Source organism: Limulus polyphemus, unplaced genomic scaffold, assembly GCF_000517525.1.
Source record: "Limulus polyphemus unplaced genomic scaffold, Limulus_polyphemus-2.1.2 Scaffold46, whole genome shotgun sequence".
NCBI classification, from domain to species: Eukaryota; Metazoa; Arthropoda; class Merostomata; order Xiphosura; family Limulidae; genus Limulus; species Limulus polyphemus.
Window position 1 is genome coordinate 359553 of NW_013665656.1, and position 18219 is coordinate 377771.

The window sequence follows — 18219 nt, forward strand, 5'->3', positions numbered from 1 at the left end:
ACAGGGTGGTTGGCCTTTGGAATGGGTTGCCTTCAGATGTTGTGGAGGTAGTAACTTTAAGTGGGTTTAAGAGAAAACTTGATAATATATGAATGATAAGGGCTGGCTTTAAAAAAGTTTTTATTATTTATTTATTAATAGTTTAGAAGATGGGACAGTCGAGATGGACCAATAGGTCCCATGTTGCCCCAAAACATTGTTATGTTTACTAAAATATAAAATGATCAGCTGAATTAATACCTAGAATAATGATACTCTAATTGAAATATAACGATGTTAAATGTAATAAAAAACAGTATGTTCAACATACTACGAGGTGTGTCTAACACAACACAACTTTAACTCTTGTCACTTAACAACACACAAAGAGTGGACAACAGGAAGTAATGAAGTCGAGAGGTAAACGCTACGAGATTCGAGAAAGTTTGGTAATAATGATAGAGCTTGGAAAGGGAAGTTAAAGTACCACGCGTGTGGGGAATACATTAATTTTTAAGGTTTACTTTAACTTAATGACGTAATGTTATACCATATACGGGACTGTTACATAGCTAGTACTAACTGTCTAGGAGGTAAAATTACTGGTGTACAATATACTACGACGATGAAATATTACATCATGCAATTTCCAAATAAGTGAAATTTTTTAAGAGATCGTGATATTGTATAAAACGCCTAAATCGAGAATTAATAAAAACATTATTGAAATTTTCACAAAATTGAAAAACTTTTAACACAAGAGAAAAACTTGTGTTTACGAGCTCTGTCCACAAAGTCTTATTAGGTACAATATTTGTCCTACATTATAAGCTGCGAATAGGAAACATAACTTATTCTGAATATTCATAATTGGAAATGAAAGGTTTATTAATTGAAAATGACAGTTTTATTGAAAACTTAACTTGAGTGTTTGATTTATGATGCTAATACCTAAACTCGAGTAGTTTCGTTTGTTCGTATGGAAAGAGCTTTTTTTCCAGGATGAGTTCTGGTGGATATATTTGTTCGGTTGTGTTTTTAAAAAGATAATTAGGTATAGTAATAGCATCAATATATCTATTTGCAAGCGAGACTGATATGCAAAGCTTTACTACGGGCTTTCTTACCGAGATTTGTATTGTAGGAAAATTCAAGTTTGAACAAATGTAAGGATGCAACTTATGGCCTGAAGTTATCCCCAATTAAAATTTCTTGTACTTGTTCGAAGGTGCGTTAGCCAAATTGCACAAGTATCTTGTCAAGCAAAGGATACGTGGCCTGCGATAATTTCTTTAATATGAAACGGTGATAATTTTTGAGTCTCTTTGTCATAGTGACGTGAAGCATTAGTTTAACAGACATATTAAAATACCTCAAAATTGTTCATGAACGAATACTTTAGTTAATTGGAAGACTATTGTAAAGATAACTGGAATCAAATGTTACTATTGTTTTAGCGCTAAAGCCTTTAATTTTATCCTTGCATTCAGTGGAATCACTGATGATAGTAAACGGATCCGTATTGGATCTTTGATAAAATTGCAGTATTACATGTTAAAATTGACAAATCGTACTTGCATGATATTTTATGTAGTATGGGAACTCGAAATAGTTCAGGTATTACATAAAATTGAACATAATGTACACCAGAGTTTCTTAGCACCGTAATGTGTTTATATGTTTTTTGAATTAAACCCTAGTTATTTACATAAAATTGTAATATATATTACAAATTAAATGTTAACTGCTTTATCGGCGGGAGTAATGACATATCTACTATGTAAATAATCTAAATACTCGGTAACTTCTTTATTTCTCATGAAAAAATCCAATTATTAACAATAATGAACATGTTAAGTATATTATGGATTATGTCTTTAACATTTTTTTACCCGTATTGTGTACAGGATTACTATTTTTTCACTCTATTGAAGTAAAACTATTGAGTGATTAATATTTTTTTTTTTATTTGGTGCGTTTCTCGTTCATTTTATGGCATTCCCTTTGCTCATTAATAGTCGCACATTTTCGTTGGTTACGATCTCAAGGTTACTGGCGAGAGAATAAATGTAAGGGGATGAATTACGTTGACATTGAAAGGATAAAATGTTATGCAAATCTCCTCAATATCATCCTGATTAGCTGTGTATTGAGCGAAACGTGTTGTAGGCAATGGATATGGCGAACATAGTGTTGTTGAAACACTATTATACACTTCTTGAAAAACCATAAGGGACTGAATAAATAATGTACTGTTAAAAATATAACAGGCTTAATACTGTCTTATGAAAAGTATAATTAATTATAATCATGCCGTTCCAGCTTAGAAAAGGAGTCCATGCCATGAAGGTTATTAGGAACAATATTATTAGGTTCTAATATTGTCGTAATTGTTTCAAAAACTAAGTTACTAAATTTGGCAAGGGCAGATATAACTAATTTTTGGGGGCCATCCAACAACACACGTTCCACAAGTCACGATGTTATGCTTACGCAATTACGAACACACGTTGTCTTTTATTTATTAAGTTAATAACATTGACGTAAATTTACTGAATTTGCCCTTTCCTCTCACTATCTAATTTATAAAATTTTAGATGTTTTCTGTAGTAGAAATAAAGAGTATCTGGATTATTATTATTTTTCAAATTTTAAACTTTTATTTCTACGGCGCTTTATTAAATTTTGTCCCAGCCTTTCCGCTGAGCGCTTTTTAATACCATACAGCGGAGGAGCCAGAGGTAATAACATTACGTCACGGTCTGAGAGTTTCGAGCAGACGCTCTTTCGTCAGGCAATAACACTGTATTACATTGAAATTATGCTAATAACGTTGTAAAAAATGAAAATTAAACATTTTGTTTAGACCTATCCATTTTTTCTCTATTATCTTTTATCCAAAATTACCTGTTGTCCGCCTGAGAAAAACGCGATTTTTTATAATCCGACAATTTCACAACCAGTTCTACTAATAGAAAAACGTAGCAGCATAAGCAGTTTGTACAATTAGAAAATAAACCAATGTTTTAGTTATCTTCGAATAATTATATTCTCAGTAAATACGTTCCATATCAAACAAACGTGAAGTAAATTATTTCGTTGAATAGATCGTTTAATCGCGTATTTACATTTTCAAATAAGGTGTTGAATTATCCGATTTTGTCTGTGTAAAATAGATTATCCTTGTCTCGGCATTAAACAAAACAAAAATTAAAACCACTGGCTGCATATATTTGGAAAAAAAACTAAAATAAATTAGAATTATAAAAGCAAAATGAAATTAGTCTTAGCTTCGTCACGTCACTATGTTTTATTAGATTTATGAATTGAAAGTATATACTTAAAAGATCGAATGTTTTTGAATGAATGAAAGCTGTTTATTTTAACATTTCACAAATTCAAGTTTTACAATAACCATATAATTCAGTGTATTTAATCGCCAGTAGTATCTTAGCATCGCTGTTTCGATATGTCTAATTTTGTTTGGAACGCTGTACCAAGAAACAATACCAAACTCTTGCGATATTTTGTGGCACCACCTATTCGACCCCCTCCCTTTCATTCCTAGTATAAATATTTATTTTTAAGTTGCTTTCGGTTAAGGGATATTTATATCATTACATCAAAGTGAAGAATGCTCCCAAATTATGTGAATATTAGACGCTGTATGTACATATTATTTTAACATGTATATGGATCGACAGTCTACAGTTACCCATTGCTGGTTGCTACCATATATAGGTTAAGTTATTAACTTACACTTTTAAGACACTTTGTTCACAGCGCTACAAATTTGTTAATCGGCGACAGTGTGGTATTCTTAAGCAAAGTAGTTCTCCTGACAAATATGAGACCGGCAAACTCCCAATAAGAGAAGATCCCATGAAGAAGGGTGGTGTTCTGTAGTCGATAACTTGACTGCATTTTAAGTTCATTGAGAAATAAAGATTGGACACATTTAAGTAACAATGAAAACAATATTTATTTCAACATAACATAAACAGTGTGCGTACCTATGTACACAGTAGTCTAGTTGATGAATAAATAACTTGGTAACTTTTATTCTCTCAAAATGAATCTCTGCCGACCTAGTCATTTTGAAAACCAAGTAGGACTGAACAAAGAAAGTGTGTCTGGGAAAAAATATTGTAGAGGTTAATCGTTTGAAGTTAAGCACAAAGCTACACGAAGGGCTATCCGTGTTCTGCCCACCACGGGTATCGAAACCCGGTTTCTAGCGTTGTAAGTCCGCAGGCATAACGCCTGTGCCACTGAGGGGCGAAGAGTAATACTTATAAAGCTAGAAAATAATTAATTCTCTGCTGATCATATTACGTTAACGAAGAGCATTGTTTAAAACATTACAGAAATGTTAGACGCCATCATATTTCTAACACTATTTGAATATAAATATTGCGCAGAGTTTAAATAAGACGGCAGTATTTTAAAATCAGCAAATGTTACTGATCACATCTTCAAACCTTGCCTTTGTTACGTGTTTGGCAATGCATTGGTGCCCCATGTGCTCTATTGTGATTTTATTACTACTAATTATACTGTAATATAATTTACAGTTTCGAAGTAAACGTCTTACTAAATTTCTAAAACTATCCTTATCATAAAACTAAATCTTTTATAATTAAACCTGCATTATACTTCCCCATTTTAACTTTTATATTGACTTTTTTTTTTAATATCCGAAAATGTTCCAGCGTCAACTTTGCGTTATGATACTAAGCAGTCTTATTACTTGGACCTAAAGTTATGATGTGCTATTTGTCCATCTGGAAAAGTTGTAGTTGAAGAAATACCAGATTTATGCTACACTGTTTAATTATGTGGCAGAACTGTGATGGCACATTACATGGTATGGACGCTCTTAACTTGCTTATTCCAACCTCTTTGATCTCCAACAAATGAACACTTAGGGCACACTAATTTTAACCACGCTGCCAGCAGAATTGCACTTCAAAAATCTGATGTTCAACTTTGGGCATGATTGTGGGTAAAACAAAATACGCTGCCCAGAAAACTAATGAATGAATATTTGTTGTAAAATTCTTACCAATGCTACAAGTGTAGCTGCCAATTGTGATTTCATTTCTTTACCTTCCATGCTCAATCTTTTTTTTTTTTTTCTACACCTAGTCTTTTTGGATTAGATACACACTATCAAACCGAAGCAAGTAAGACTATAGTAACAATTAGCTTTAGGATCGCAACCGTATCATTTGGGAACAGACCTATACTTTACAGAACCAACCAAATTTTTCCTCTCTAAAACAGTTAATAACTTTATAGTAACGCCATGGAATCCAGAATAACAGTTTCTTGTCATCACCCGCATGCACTTTGTACAGCCATGTCAAGATTCATTATTTACGCTAATTACTTAAGTTAATATCACGTGACACCAAAAGCTCTTTAATTAAAAAAGCTTCTTAAATTTTAGCAAATTTATGCTTAAAAGTTGGCAGTCAGCAATAACCGCCCACTCCCCCAAGATTCTTTTGAAAACTTGAACTAGAAACTGCCAATCTCGTTTGCTTGGCTTAACCAATACTTGTGTATATGCACGCCCTTTGCTGCTCTAATTCAGTCTTTAATCCGAATAACAAAAAAAAATTACAAATGGTCCATCTGTACTCTTGGGCGGAGCCGTCTCAAAACTTTCAGACCCATAGATAGCTCATACGAGTTTGCGTAGGCGTGAGCAAAAACTGTCAAAATTGAGTGTTTTTTTTTGTTGTTGTTTAATAACTTTGCACACGTGGCTTATACTTGTACCAAATTTGAGACTAAATTGTAAAGATCTGTCAGTCTACCAAATTTGAAATAAAATAAGCTAAAAATTCATTAAAGTTAGGTTTTTCTATCAAATAAAGTCTTCGTACTTTCGGTGCGAAGAAGGGGAAAAAAATACAGGGAAGAAATTAAATCAAAAGTGGGTATTTTATATCTCGTGTATTTTTTTAATGGGTTGTCTTGAAATATGATGTGAAGTAAGAGTCCAGTAGAGCACATCCACTGAAATTGAGAGTTTGGATTACCATAGTCCGAGCTACAGAAAGTGGAAAATTGCTGAACTATCACTCCTGTTAATAACACTGTGTCCTGCTGATTGTTTTCGGTGCACGACTCACTACCGCGTGTTTTGATTATAATAATTTTCTGTACTCAGAAGTTTGCAACATACATGACTGAACAGCGTATATTGATATCGGATAGTAAGTGTCTGCAGAATTTACGAAATGTGTATTAGTAACTTTTTGTAATACCTTCGAAGTTTTACTTACAAAACTTGCGATAGTAACTAACAGGTAACTCGTGTTAACTTCGAGCCCTATCATTACGTGGATTTGGACAGTGATATTTACCATTGTCCAGTCATCTGATGCATCAAGAATAGATGTTGACTTTTTTTTATGCAATGATCAACATTAGTAGGTTAGGGTATGCACTCCGAGGGGGTATGACCCTGTTGGTTTCTCTATAGTTTAAGATTTTTTAATGTTACATTTTTGACTAGTAAAGATTTCTCCCGACATTATACAGAAGGGCCGTATTTGTCAAGACGTATAGCTGGTTTTAACTTGTCTTGCGTTCATAATGGGGTGGTTAAAGCAGGATTTTGATCAAAATCTTTCACTTTGGATTTAAGAGTACGGAACTTCGCATAGTAATACATTTAAAAATAATTATTTTTGGATAAGGAACCCAGTCAGCAACGCACCCTTGTGGTTGCAGTGATAACTAATGTCTCACCGTTCTAAGCTTCACATGTTGCATATATAACATTGATAAACCGAAGTTGCAGTACGTGAACAGATTGATATGGATAGTTTTGACAAAAATGTAGCAGTCGCCATTTTCAGAGAGCAGTGGTGATCTCTCGACTCTGGATTTAAGAACATCGTGGTGAGATTTAGTGAAAACTGACAGTGTGTACAAGATAAGTCAGAAGCAACATTGTACATTTGTTAAAGAGATGTTTGTAGATTGATCCAAACCAATTTTGGAATAGTAATAAAAACGACACTTGTTTTCTAAACAAAGTCGTCCAGGAAACAGAAGGCCCACGTTGCAATATTAGAAGGTGACTGCTTTATTCCCCAGACTGTATATAGCATGCCAGTTACAGGAAGGTAAATTAGAAGAATTCAATCATGAAAACCAGCCTTGGGCTACATCCTTGTTCAAGATGGGTGAAATGAGATCCGACAAGTTACTGCTCGAATACTGTAAGAGGCCAAGATTGTTCAAATGCTTTCAATAGGAGCTTCTCATACATTCCAAGAATATGCAACTATCGTGTTCCTGTAAACAGCTAAAACAATGTCAACAGACTGTACATATTACGGGATACACACATGCCAGATAGTCTGAAGGCTACATCGAGAGGTAAGAGAAGGGTTACTCCAATATAAAATATTATCAGTAACTGGTAACGCTTTTTTCGTAAATGGCAACAAAACTATATTGTTCCATATAATGTCAGAACAAGGTACCTCAAACGAAATAGAAAGCAAAGAGGCTTACAGTACCATTGGTGAATCATTACTATAATCACCTAGCAAGGAAGACAAGAGTCACATTGATCTATGGTCATACGAGGAAGCCGACACAAAAGAATGATGCTGCATCTAATCAGATGTTGCATACAATGGGCACAAAAGAATGATGCTGAGGATTGCAGACACAGATGTGTCGGTCATTCTGTCCAACTTGGAAATAAAAATCCTGTCACTGAAGCAAGTTTCGGTTGGAGTAGCAAACACCACAGGTCATCGTCGCACGTGAAACTCCAGCCACCTTAAGCCCCTTGAAAGTAAAGAGATTATCAACGTTTCACGCATTTACTGGGTACGATGTAACAACATTTTTTTTATTGGAAAATGCAAAAAGGGAGCATGGGACACAGGATGTATTCGTTGATGTCAGATATGCGTTTCTGACACTGCAAGAAGCCCCTACACATTCTTGACAGTACTATGGAGCTACATTCAAAATTTGTTGTACTTATGTATGACAGAACCAGCAAGATTTAGTTACCCAATCCTGCTAACTGGGGGTTGGGAAAAGATAAGAGGGGGTCCTTCGTACAAACCAAGATGGATAAATCTTGGCCAGGTTCAAGAAATACTATGAGCTGATATACTGTATTTATAAGAAGGCATGCAGAGACCTGTACAGATATTCCAAGGTCAGCTTGGAGCGCAAGGCTCATGGTTATTCTGAAGAAAACTTTAACTGGATTTATGCCATTTCGTTCGCCATTTATAATTTTGATGACTGGCTGTATTACCTCAATACTGTAGTCACATATTTAAAGAAATGATTTGGTATAGATAAGTACGTTCTGTGATGATTAGTTTCACGTACTTGTGGAAGCAGCTAGTTAAATAGTATTCCAGATTCTTGCGACATTTGCAACTTACGTTCTGTTAAGTTAAAGGTTATTTCATGGTAATATTTGATTGAGAGAGGGATAAAGATACAAAACAAAAAATACATTGATGTTTTAGAGATTGTGTCTGTGGGTAAGCGTATGGAACGGACGAATATCAAGAGTTGTTACTGAATTATGAATATAAGTACTGTTATTCATGAAAACATTCACATTTATTATTTAATATTCTTCAAGTATCACAATTACCATGTGAAATAGCCTCTTAATGAATCTTGAAATCATAGGCAATGCAAGATTTTGATAAAACACCAAATAAACTAGACAACCGTTTATAGTAGTTACTCCTATAGCCACCACGTGGCAGTGCTGACAAGATTCCGTATCTATATATTTATGTAACTCCGCTTTCAAATCCAAAAGTAAACTTGCATTCTGTAAGACACTCGGCCAAAAATATTTATTTTAACAAGATACTTCGTATTTTAAAATAAAATGTATTTAAACTCTGGTCATCCGATTTGTTGTGTAATGTACGTTACTCAGAAATTAGTAGTTAAAGCATAAATTCCATTCTTAACTTTTAAAAGATGAAGTAGAATTTGCAAAACTGCTTATTACAATTGCATGACAAAGGATAACAAGCTAGAGATGATTCCAGTAAAGCAAAGCAGCAAAATAACATTCACTCTTCAGATGGCAGAGCTGCAGCATCTTCTTGCACCCGATCTTGAAGAAGAAGAAAAAAAAAAAGATAAAATATTCACATAATGTATTTTTAGAAATTTAGGTAGCTCTTCAAAATATAATATTTATTACAATAGTATTATCTTTAACAAATCCACATATTAAAATCCCTAAACAACCTGCATGTAGTGTAGCCACAATTACACACTTTTCCCAACATTTAATGGATAATACTAGGCCACATCTCATAATACTATGTATGAATAGTAACCAGTGGAAATTTTCAGCATGATCTTGTTAAGTGTTCATAACACTAGTACGTTCTTAAAGTGTTAACTGAAGAGGTAGACCACCCAGTCCTACACATTTATTGGTTAGATTTTTTCATAACGCAGCTTGTAAGTAAAGCTAATGTTATGGAAATAAGTTAAATTTAGGTTACACACGAGTTTATTTCATAACTATGTAATTGTTAGTAGTGTTCATAAATCTGGGAGAGATAATACCGCCTTTCAAATTCATTTGAATTTATCATTATACACGAATTAAGAACATAAAAACCACTAACCATTAGTATTTTGATCTTCTGGACTATTTGGCTGTTCTGAAGGCACACAATCCTTTTCTTCAGACTTAAAAGAAAATAAATTTAAAACTTTTACACTACGATAGAGTTAAAGTTAATAGAATGTTTGGTCACACACACAAATATTTCACAGTTAACGTAAGTACCGATTTAGTCCCAAGAATAACTTGCGTATGCATTTCTAGGAAGTTTAAATAAAATTCAGGATTTAAAATTATCATCACACGATATTCAAGCAGAGGTCTTGAAATATTTGTGATAAGTTGTGGATAACAGATAGTTACTTTAGTACGGTTTATTACAGTTCTTACTCGGACTTAACTGTGGACTTTATTGTATGTTTTACATCCCTATTAATAATGGATTATGGATGCTATTTTTTTTTTTATGCACACACACACCTCATTCCATCCCCCTAACGATTTTAGTATAATCAGATCTCATTTAACTATTTAAGTTGTGTCAACGTTTAATGGATTCTAGTTTTAAATGATAGATCTGTTAAAGTTACTTCAAAGAAAATTCACATTCAGCTAGTACCTTGTTCAAATTTTCATTAGCAGCTTTTTCCATTTTCTCATCTTCTTTAATGTTTGTAGCAGGAATTTCTTCGTCCTCTACATCAGACTGGTATTCTAAACTGTCTGTGCTCTCTTCCTCAGAAGGCTGAAATTTACATAACTTAGTTTAATACTTAAAATTTTAGCAGTTGATTTTTTAATGGTCAATATATTTGGAAAGAAAGTTTTCCTGCGTTACTCTAGACTTCAAAAAGGATTTTTCACCGTCCAGTTTCAGGATATAAAGAACTAACATTTTCCAATTGGGTGGTGGTGGTTCCACACATGTAAGAAGGAACAAATCATAGTTCTATAATTTGAATGTCACTTTGATAAGTACATTTGTAAAAGTATCCGCGTGTCGCTTTTAAAATCTTAAATAACCAACGCATGTCTTGTTGTTTCTAAATAACAAAAGTTAATTAATCGACAGATTCAAAATATCTTACAACATAATCTGGATCTTCTGAAGAAACATACTCGTCTATTTTGGCCAGCATCTCCAATCCTTCACCGTCTTCACTTCCAGATTCTATAGCTTCATATTTACGTTTAGCTCCTGGACTTTTATGAAAGTTATCGTTTTTGCTGTCTAATAATAATAATAAAAAAAAAAGATCCTTGGTGTTAGTCAAATTGAATGAAGCAGTGAAAACTTGAGGTTAAATATCATACAATTTTAACATACGACGTCTTTCTAACAAAGGACTTCAGCAATTTAAATTTTAATACCTTACAAACAATCCATTTTCATATTTTACATAGCGGTCTTTAAGAATCAAATCCATTTTACTATATGCAAACTATCAAAGCCAATTCTTCTTTCGAGAAGACTACCCTTTTAAATAGAACCAAAACAATTATGACGTCAAATTGTAGAGTATGTATGTATGTCGTACAGGGTGATTATAAATTAAGTCACATTCAAACTGGTTATGTCTTTGAATCTATTGTCGAGGGGGATAATTTTAGAGACATTGAAAATCTTAAATTATATTTAGAAAAATATGACCATGATACAGGGCATTTCAAAACTACATTACACACCCAAGTTGTTTTTCTCGCAAACTAGTATTGATTTTATTTATCTATTTGAACAATAAGAAATTAGCGATTTGAACAAAATGTATAGAAGTGTGTATGATTTTACAAGAATCGTTTAACAATGTCCAGAACGGATATTTATAGTAACTTCATTGAGAAATAGGCTTAATACGCCGGCTGATCATGTCGGAAAACAACAAAAAATTTTCTCGAATAAAATTATGATTCTAAATGAGCCTGGTGAAGTTTTACCCATGAGAGTAATTGAACAGTCATTTTAAACACGACGTTTCCTTTGCAAGTCACGCTATACTTCAGGGAGTTATATAAACAAATCAGCATTTCGGTGCTAAATATTATATTGAAAGCTGAGCACGCAGGTAAAGCTCAACATTCACTTTTAAAATAACGGGACAACAGTCATGAATAATGTTTATGCCAAATTTTATTTCCCAATCAGAATATTCCACAGTAACTTGTTAGGAGGTAATCACACTACCATTCACATTTCAAAATGAGACGTAACTTAAAGATTAAAAATGTAGATTTATCGTATGTTATTGTTGAACTGCTTTAGCATAACAAATGCTCAGTAATTACTTTTTGCGGTGAGCGGTATAAATAGCTCAGAGCTTTGGCTCCTAGTTAAACCAAGAGTAATGATACAAAGTTTGAAACTATAATTAAGAATGGAGGAGCCCAAAACTCAGATTTGCGCTAATAATTCAGCTTCGAATGGGCAGAAAAGATGAGTTGTTCAAAAAGATTAAAGGATCAAACCCAGTTAACAACAGATAAGAAGTGCTAATGATAGAGTTTTCCCAAGTGTATGGTGTTCCAAAAGACAAGAATCATTAGAAAGATAAGAACAATCGTTTTGATTATTTTATTCTACGAATTATGAAAGTTGTTAATTGTGACTTGTAAGCGATTATTTGAAGTAGCTAATCAATTAAGAAGTACGGTAATGTAGCGACTTTATGCAGTTTTGATAGTGTCCATGTATACACAAATACAAGAGGCTAAACAAATACCATAAGAAAAACTATCTCACACTAGAAAGGTTAGATTCATAGTAATCTCTCCGAAACAGTTCTTTAAATTAAGAACTTAGTTATATCCTATTTGATGGGTAACTTTATTTCTAGGAGTAGGTTCCATATTTTTGATTATTATTGAAACCAAAGGCATTAAAAATTAACCTTACGTGTTAACTGCAGTGAATGTTTGGTGAGGCGAACGACTTTTGTAGAACACAATTCATTTTACATTAAAAACCTTTGAAACTACACGTATATTCTACCATTACATACATTGGTTATGATCAGCATACAATGAACAAATACGTAGACACTGGTTTTTCTGGTACAACAGGAACAACGTGTAGGTCAGAAACAGTTAAAAGAATATACAAAATAACTATTAAACAAGAAGTTATGGTTCAATACCGTACGCGGGAGAAAGAAGAGCTTAATCACAGTGTGGAAAAAGAAGTAATAAACATGGTTTAAACGCAAAAGTGCAAACATCTGAAATACTCTTGCGACGTTACGTTTATCATTATTATATAAACAATATTTTATTTATATATTGTGGTCAACAAGTACAAGTAGATTAGAACAAGGGAAAAATTCAATTGTTAATGACAATGCTTATTCAGAAAGTTAATTCACTTGGACAACAGTTGGATGTAACAAAATTTGGATACTTAGGATGGGTGGAATGTTTCAAAGGCTAATTTAGAATGAAAAAAAAAGACAAAGTTGGAAGGTGAAGTAGAAAGTACCGATTCAAACACAATCGCTGAAGGTAGTAATGGTGCCATGTCAGCTAGGCAATGGCTCATTACAGACTCAACTGGTCAAGAATTGTTAGATGAAGACGCTACCATCATGAAGAGTGTGGTGATAGTGAATCTGGCATCGAAGTTATCCATCGGTCGAGCTAATGTCTTACTACAGTCTAGTCATAACAAGGTTTAAAAAATATTGTGTGTAAAGATGACGACGAAACGAGTTTTGGTTAAAGGTGATGAGACGCTTCGAAAGAAAACGAAACAAAAAAAAAAAATAGTTTAAGAACAGTTTGCGATTACGGCCATCTTTGGAAAGTGATCTGTTGTATATTTGGCCAATAATATGGATTGCGTTCTGTAAACAAGTCATTGGGTAGAGAGAGAGAGAGAGAAAAAAAACCTAAGGTAATAAAATGCCACTGGTTATAAAAGTTTCTATAATTACTGACAACGTATAATAAACGTTCACTTTACATAGTTGCTCTGTTTCTCAGCTGCAACTTTTAATGTAGCTATCGATTGCTCACGTATTAGTTTTCGCCGTATTCAAAGTGTCTGAGTCAACTATTATGACGTCTCGATAATTCGAATAAATTGGTTCACTACGGTGCATTTAGACTAACTCTCACTCTATAAATTAAATACCAGGTACACATATTTATATTAGAATAATCATAACTGTAGTTCTTATCTGAGCATGATGGGATGGGAGGGCTTTATTTAAAAATATTTTGCTAATTTTACGTGATGTGTTACTTTGAAGTAAGTTTCGAGCAAGTCCTATTTAAAATCACATTTAATCTTTTGTCTAAATAATACCACTTTCAACTGAAAGGTTAAATAAGGAATCTTTAATACTGTTTACTTATGTCTACATGCGAGATTTTTTTATGCTCATCTACAATGTAGGTCATGCTTTTAGGTTGATTCTAGAAAATAATGTCCAGCTTAGACTTTATCATGTTAATACTAATTAATGAAGTTCCAAAAAATATTACCAAACTAATTTAAATACTGTAAAATGTGAATAAGTTAGGCATCCAACGTTGCAGAAAAATAGTGCTCAAATATGTTGCATGTCCATGCACATTGACAATTTTGAAAAGATTAAATAAAAAATAAGGTAAGATTAGATTTTAAACAAAATTTAAGTAAATTAATGAATATAAAATGAAGATGTATTTATACGGAAACAAGTTTATTTCTATATTTTCACGTCTTAAGTCTAACTTTCGGTTGTGAAAAAAAATATCTTAGACAAAGTAATGTGTCGTGCGGCCAAACGAACCTGCAGGACATCGTTATTAACATGAGTGATAATTTAGCACTTTTCCACTATCTGTAGCTCGGACTTATGGTAATTCAAGCTGTTACATATTCAGTAGACATATATTTTTACAGCCTACAATTAGGGTTCATATTTGGCCCAAATGAGTCACTAGTGCAAGGTTATTCAACAAAAACCGCTCAATTTTGACAAACATTTTTGCGTATGACTAGACAATTACGTGAGTTGTCGGTCTGAAATTAATAAAAGTAAAGGTGGGCCGTTTTAATTTTTTTTTGGTCATTCGGATTAAAGACTGCCGATTTAGAGCAGCAACACTATAGGGTGAAAGCACTTGCAGATACACAATTACTGGTTAGGCCAAGCATACTAGATTAGCAGTTTCTAGCTAATGTTTTCAAAAGTCACAAGTGGACGATTACAATTCATTGCTAACTCTTAAGCATAAATTTGCTAAATTCTATGAAATCCTCCGAACTAAAACCCGTTCCCTTGGCTGTGGTTTCGCTACATAGTAGATAGGGACAGTGGGAATCTCGTTAATCCATTCATGCGCGTCACTAATTAGATGACGTTCCCTTGGCTGTGGTTTCGCTAGATAGTAGATAGGGACAGCTAATGTTTTCAAAAGTCATACAAGTGGACGATTACAATTCATTGCTAACTCTTAAGCATAAGTTTGCTAAATTCTATGAAATTCTCCGAACTAAAGAGCATTTAGCGTCACGTGGTATTAGCTTAAGCAGTTAACTTAACTATGCGTGATATGGCTGTACCGAGTGCATGCGAGTGATGACAAAAAAAACTGGTAATGTAGTTTCCATGGTGTTAGTACGAAGAAAATTATTAACAATGCTTTAGAGAGGAAAAACTACCATATTTTTGAAGAACCTGGTTGGTGCTGTAAAGTATAGCTCTGTTCCGAATAATAGGGTTGCGATCATAAAGCTAATGTTCATTTGTTACTGTCGAGTGTCACTTTCTTACTTTGTGTATTTTTTTTTTTGGTGTGTATTGACAAAAAGGCATGTTATCTAATCAAAAACACCTTAGGTCTGAAAAAATTGTGCAAAAGAGGATTGAGTGTACGGCTTAAACGAATAAAAAAAAAAAATTAGACTGCCAAACTGGCACTGATAAGAATTTTACATGAAATAGTTATTTATTAGTTAGCTAGGCCACGTATGTTGTTTTACGCACAAAGTTCAACAAAAAACGCAGCCTGGCTAACTGGAAAAACAAATTAATACCCCCCCCCCTTTGACATGAGAAATCTTGATTATAAAATTAACTAGAAAAATCAGCCAAATACATAAAACTAGAGTTTGTCAAAAAGTTGTGGAAAGTTCATCGATCCAAAACTTAAAACTAATCATATCTGAAAGTTATTTTCCCGAACTCCTGACGTTTGGTGTCCTGAAGCAACTTTGGACGTCAGCTGTAAAATAAACCATTTCTTTCACAAACAAAAGTTGGACTGAAGAAACCACGTGAAAATGCTGACGTAAACTTGTCCTATTCAGCAATAGATCTTAACATTGTTTTACATTAGTTTCATTTTCTGGTGGTTGGGGGAACATACCTATTGACGATGGCATGGTCAACTGACAATTGCTTACAGAGACCACTCCTAGCCTTCTCAGAATCCATCTTGGCAAACTTAAAAGCCGGTACGAAAATCCAACCTTTTTCTTTGGAGTTACCTTTAAAACGAAGTTTCTCTTATAGAAAAAACAAACGTACAACATACTAATGTTTATCTTTGAATACATTATAAAGGATCATATTAATGTTATATAAAAAACTAACAACTTATCGTTCTTTAGTACAATGACACATGCAACATATCGATAACCTGACCGTGTAAATATACAAAACGATTAACTTACAATCTCCCTTCCCTTCTTTGAGTTTTTCACAGCTAGATGGCGCTGCTTAGCTGCATTTCTTCGTAGTCTTCTCAGTGTTCGACGAAATGATCGAATTAGCAGTGCCTTAAAATAAAGAAACTTGTTACCAGCGGATCATTGGTTAGTTTCGTGAAGCGTTTCGAATTTACTAGTAAGTGAGACGAACGAGAAGGCTCTATTTAAGATTCCCCATTACCTACATACCACCCAGCAGCAAGTCCAAATACTTATTACTCTAAATGTTGGCTTTCGACACCAGTGGAGAATAAATACACTATTATTTGGCTCTATACTTAAGCCTAACACGGTCTTAATGCCCTTGCACCCTTTCGAATTTTGTAATAGAATAAAATTCAAGTTTCTAATAAAAGACACAGAAAACTTCGTCTATTAAGTTGCTCATTTAAGAACTTCACGAAACTGCATTTGAAAGCTAATTTTAGAGATACGGGACTCTCAATACTTTAAACATATCGTCACTATTTAATTTTTGATTTACTGGATAGTTCAGCAAAGCCTGGTAGTTTGGGTGCTCAATTCGCAATCTGTGGGTCACGGGTTCTAATCCCCTTCGTCGAACATGCTCCTCCATTTAGCTGTGGTTGTAGTTATAATATGGTGGATAATCCAAATATTCGTTGGTAAAAGAGCAGCCCGAGTACACAAACTTCCTCCCCTCAGCCGTCTAGAGCAGAGATGGGCGCCACCAGGTACATCCAGTCTAGAACAGAGGAGGGGGACAGCAGGTGGGCCAGTTGGCATAGGCCTACGATTTTGAGGGGGCCTACTTCCGAATACAGAATAAACATGAATGTGCTATTATATTTACTGCTTCTTATTACAGTACTGTACTCTATTGTCTTGTATACATTTTGAATGAAATTGCTTGTCCTAACTTTTATTTTTTTTTTTTTTTTTTTTTTATTTAAATCGTTCTAGTTCTTTTATTCAATTCTTCTTACTTGTAAGTACATCATTTACACACCCATACATAAATCATATGTATTTAGCACTGATTACAAAAATACTTAATGAGCAGTTTGAAATGGGGGCCTACTACCAGCTTTGCACGGGCCTGGGTATATCTGTCCGAGAATCACCAGTGATAGACCAGCATCTAAGTTGTCTCTACGGTCTCGAGAATTAAAAAGATTAAATGTGAAAGAAATAAGAAAAAGAAAACAGAAGTGCTCACACCTTTTGCTTGTTGTTTCTCATCCATTTCTCAGCTCTTCCAAGTATCCTATCGGTGATTCTGAGCATATACTGCGCAGGAGCTACATGAAAAACCTTGGTAGCCACACTTGATAAGGTGTCTTCGCCGTACTCCTTTGCGTAGGCCAAAACCTACGACAAAATAGAATACAAAATAAAGTATATAGCCGACCTGCATAGTTAAACAATTTCATGCAAAATAGCTAATACGTGAGAAGTACTGCCATCTAGGGTACATATACTCAAGTTCCACACACAAAAAAACACTTAAACCTGTGGAAGTTATACCAAATGTGCACACTGCATACACCTAATACAAATTCACTGTAAAACAGACAAATTAAAATATATCGCCTTACCTTTTCTGTCGGAGATGCAAGTAAAGGATGTTTTCTTTGTATTCCATCTAGCCAAATACAGAAACCAGCGTCTACGTATTCCACTAGAAATGAGATAAATTAAACAAACATATTAAGGCTAGCGAGGAGTTTTTTGATAACAATGGTAAACACTTATAGAAAAGTGTGCAACTTTGAGCAGTTACTTTTTATTTTAAACGGTTCAAATTGCAACTACTTAATATAACATCTACATAAAAACAATGAACTACAAGCTAGGCGGCAGTAGTAGTTAAAATTTGGAGAGGCAAAAAGAAATGCCATATACGTATATTCTTGTGTGTGTGTGTGTGTGTGTGTGTGTGTGTGTGTGTGTGTGTGTGTGTGTGTGTGTGTGTGTGTGTGTGTGT

The 18219-nt window shown here is 33.9% G+C and overlaps 1 protein-coding gene across 1 annotated transcript in view; it reads right to left on the reverse strand.

Moving 5' to 3' along the window:
- Window positions 1–8367: 8367 nt before the first annotated feature.
- Window positions 8368–18219, reverse strand: part of LOC106462547 — a 14812-nt gene continuing 4960 nt past the window's right edge. Inside the window, exons 2-9 of the mRNA XM_013922485.2 lie at window positions 17831–17913; window positions 17454–17603; window positions 16236–16340; window positions 15929–16049; window positions 10669–10811; window positions 10200–10325; window positions 9642–9705; window positions 8368–9115 (exon numbers count right to left, since the gene is read on the reverse strand). Of these exons, the coding sequence (XP_013777939.1) occupies window positions 9072–9115; window positions 9642–9705; window positions 10200–10325; window positions 10669–10811; window positions 15929–16049; window positions 16236–16340; window positions 17454–17603; window positions 17831–17913 (836 nt within the window). The 3' untranslated portion in view covers window positions 8368–9071. The remainder of the gene's footprint in view (window positions 9116–9641; window positions 9706–10199; window positions 10326–10668; window positions 10812–15928; window positions 16050–16235; window positions 16341–17453; window positions 17604–17830; window positions 17914–18219) is intronic.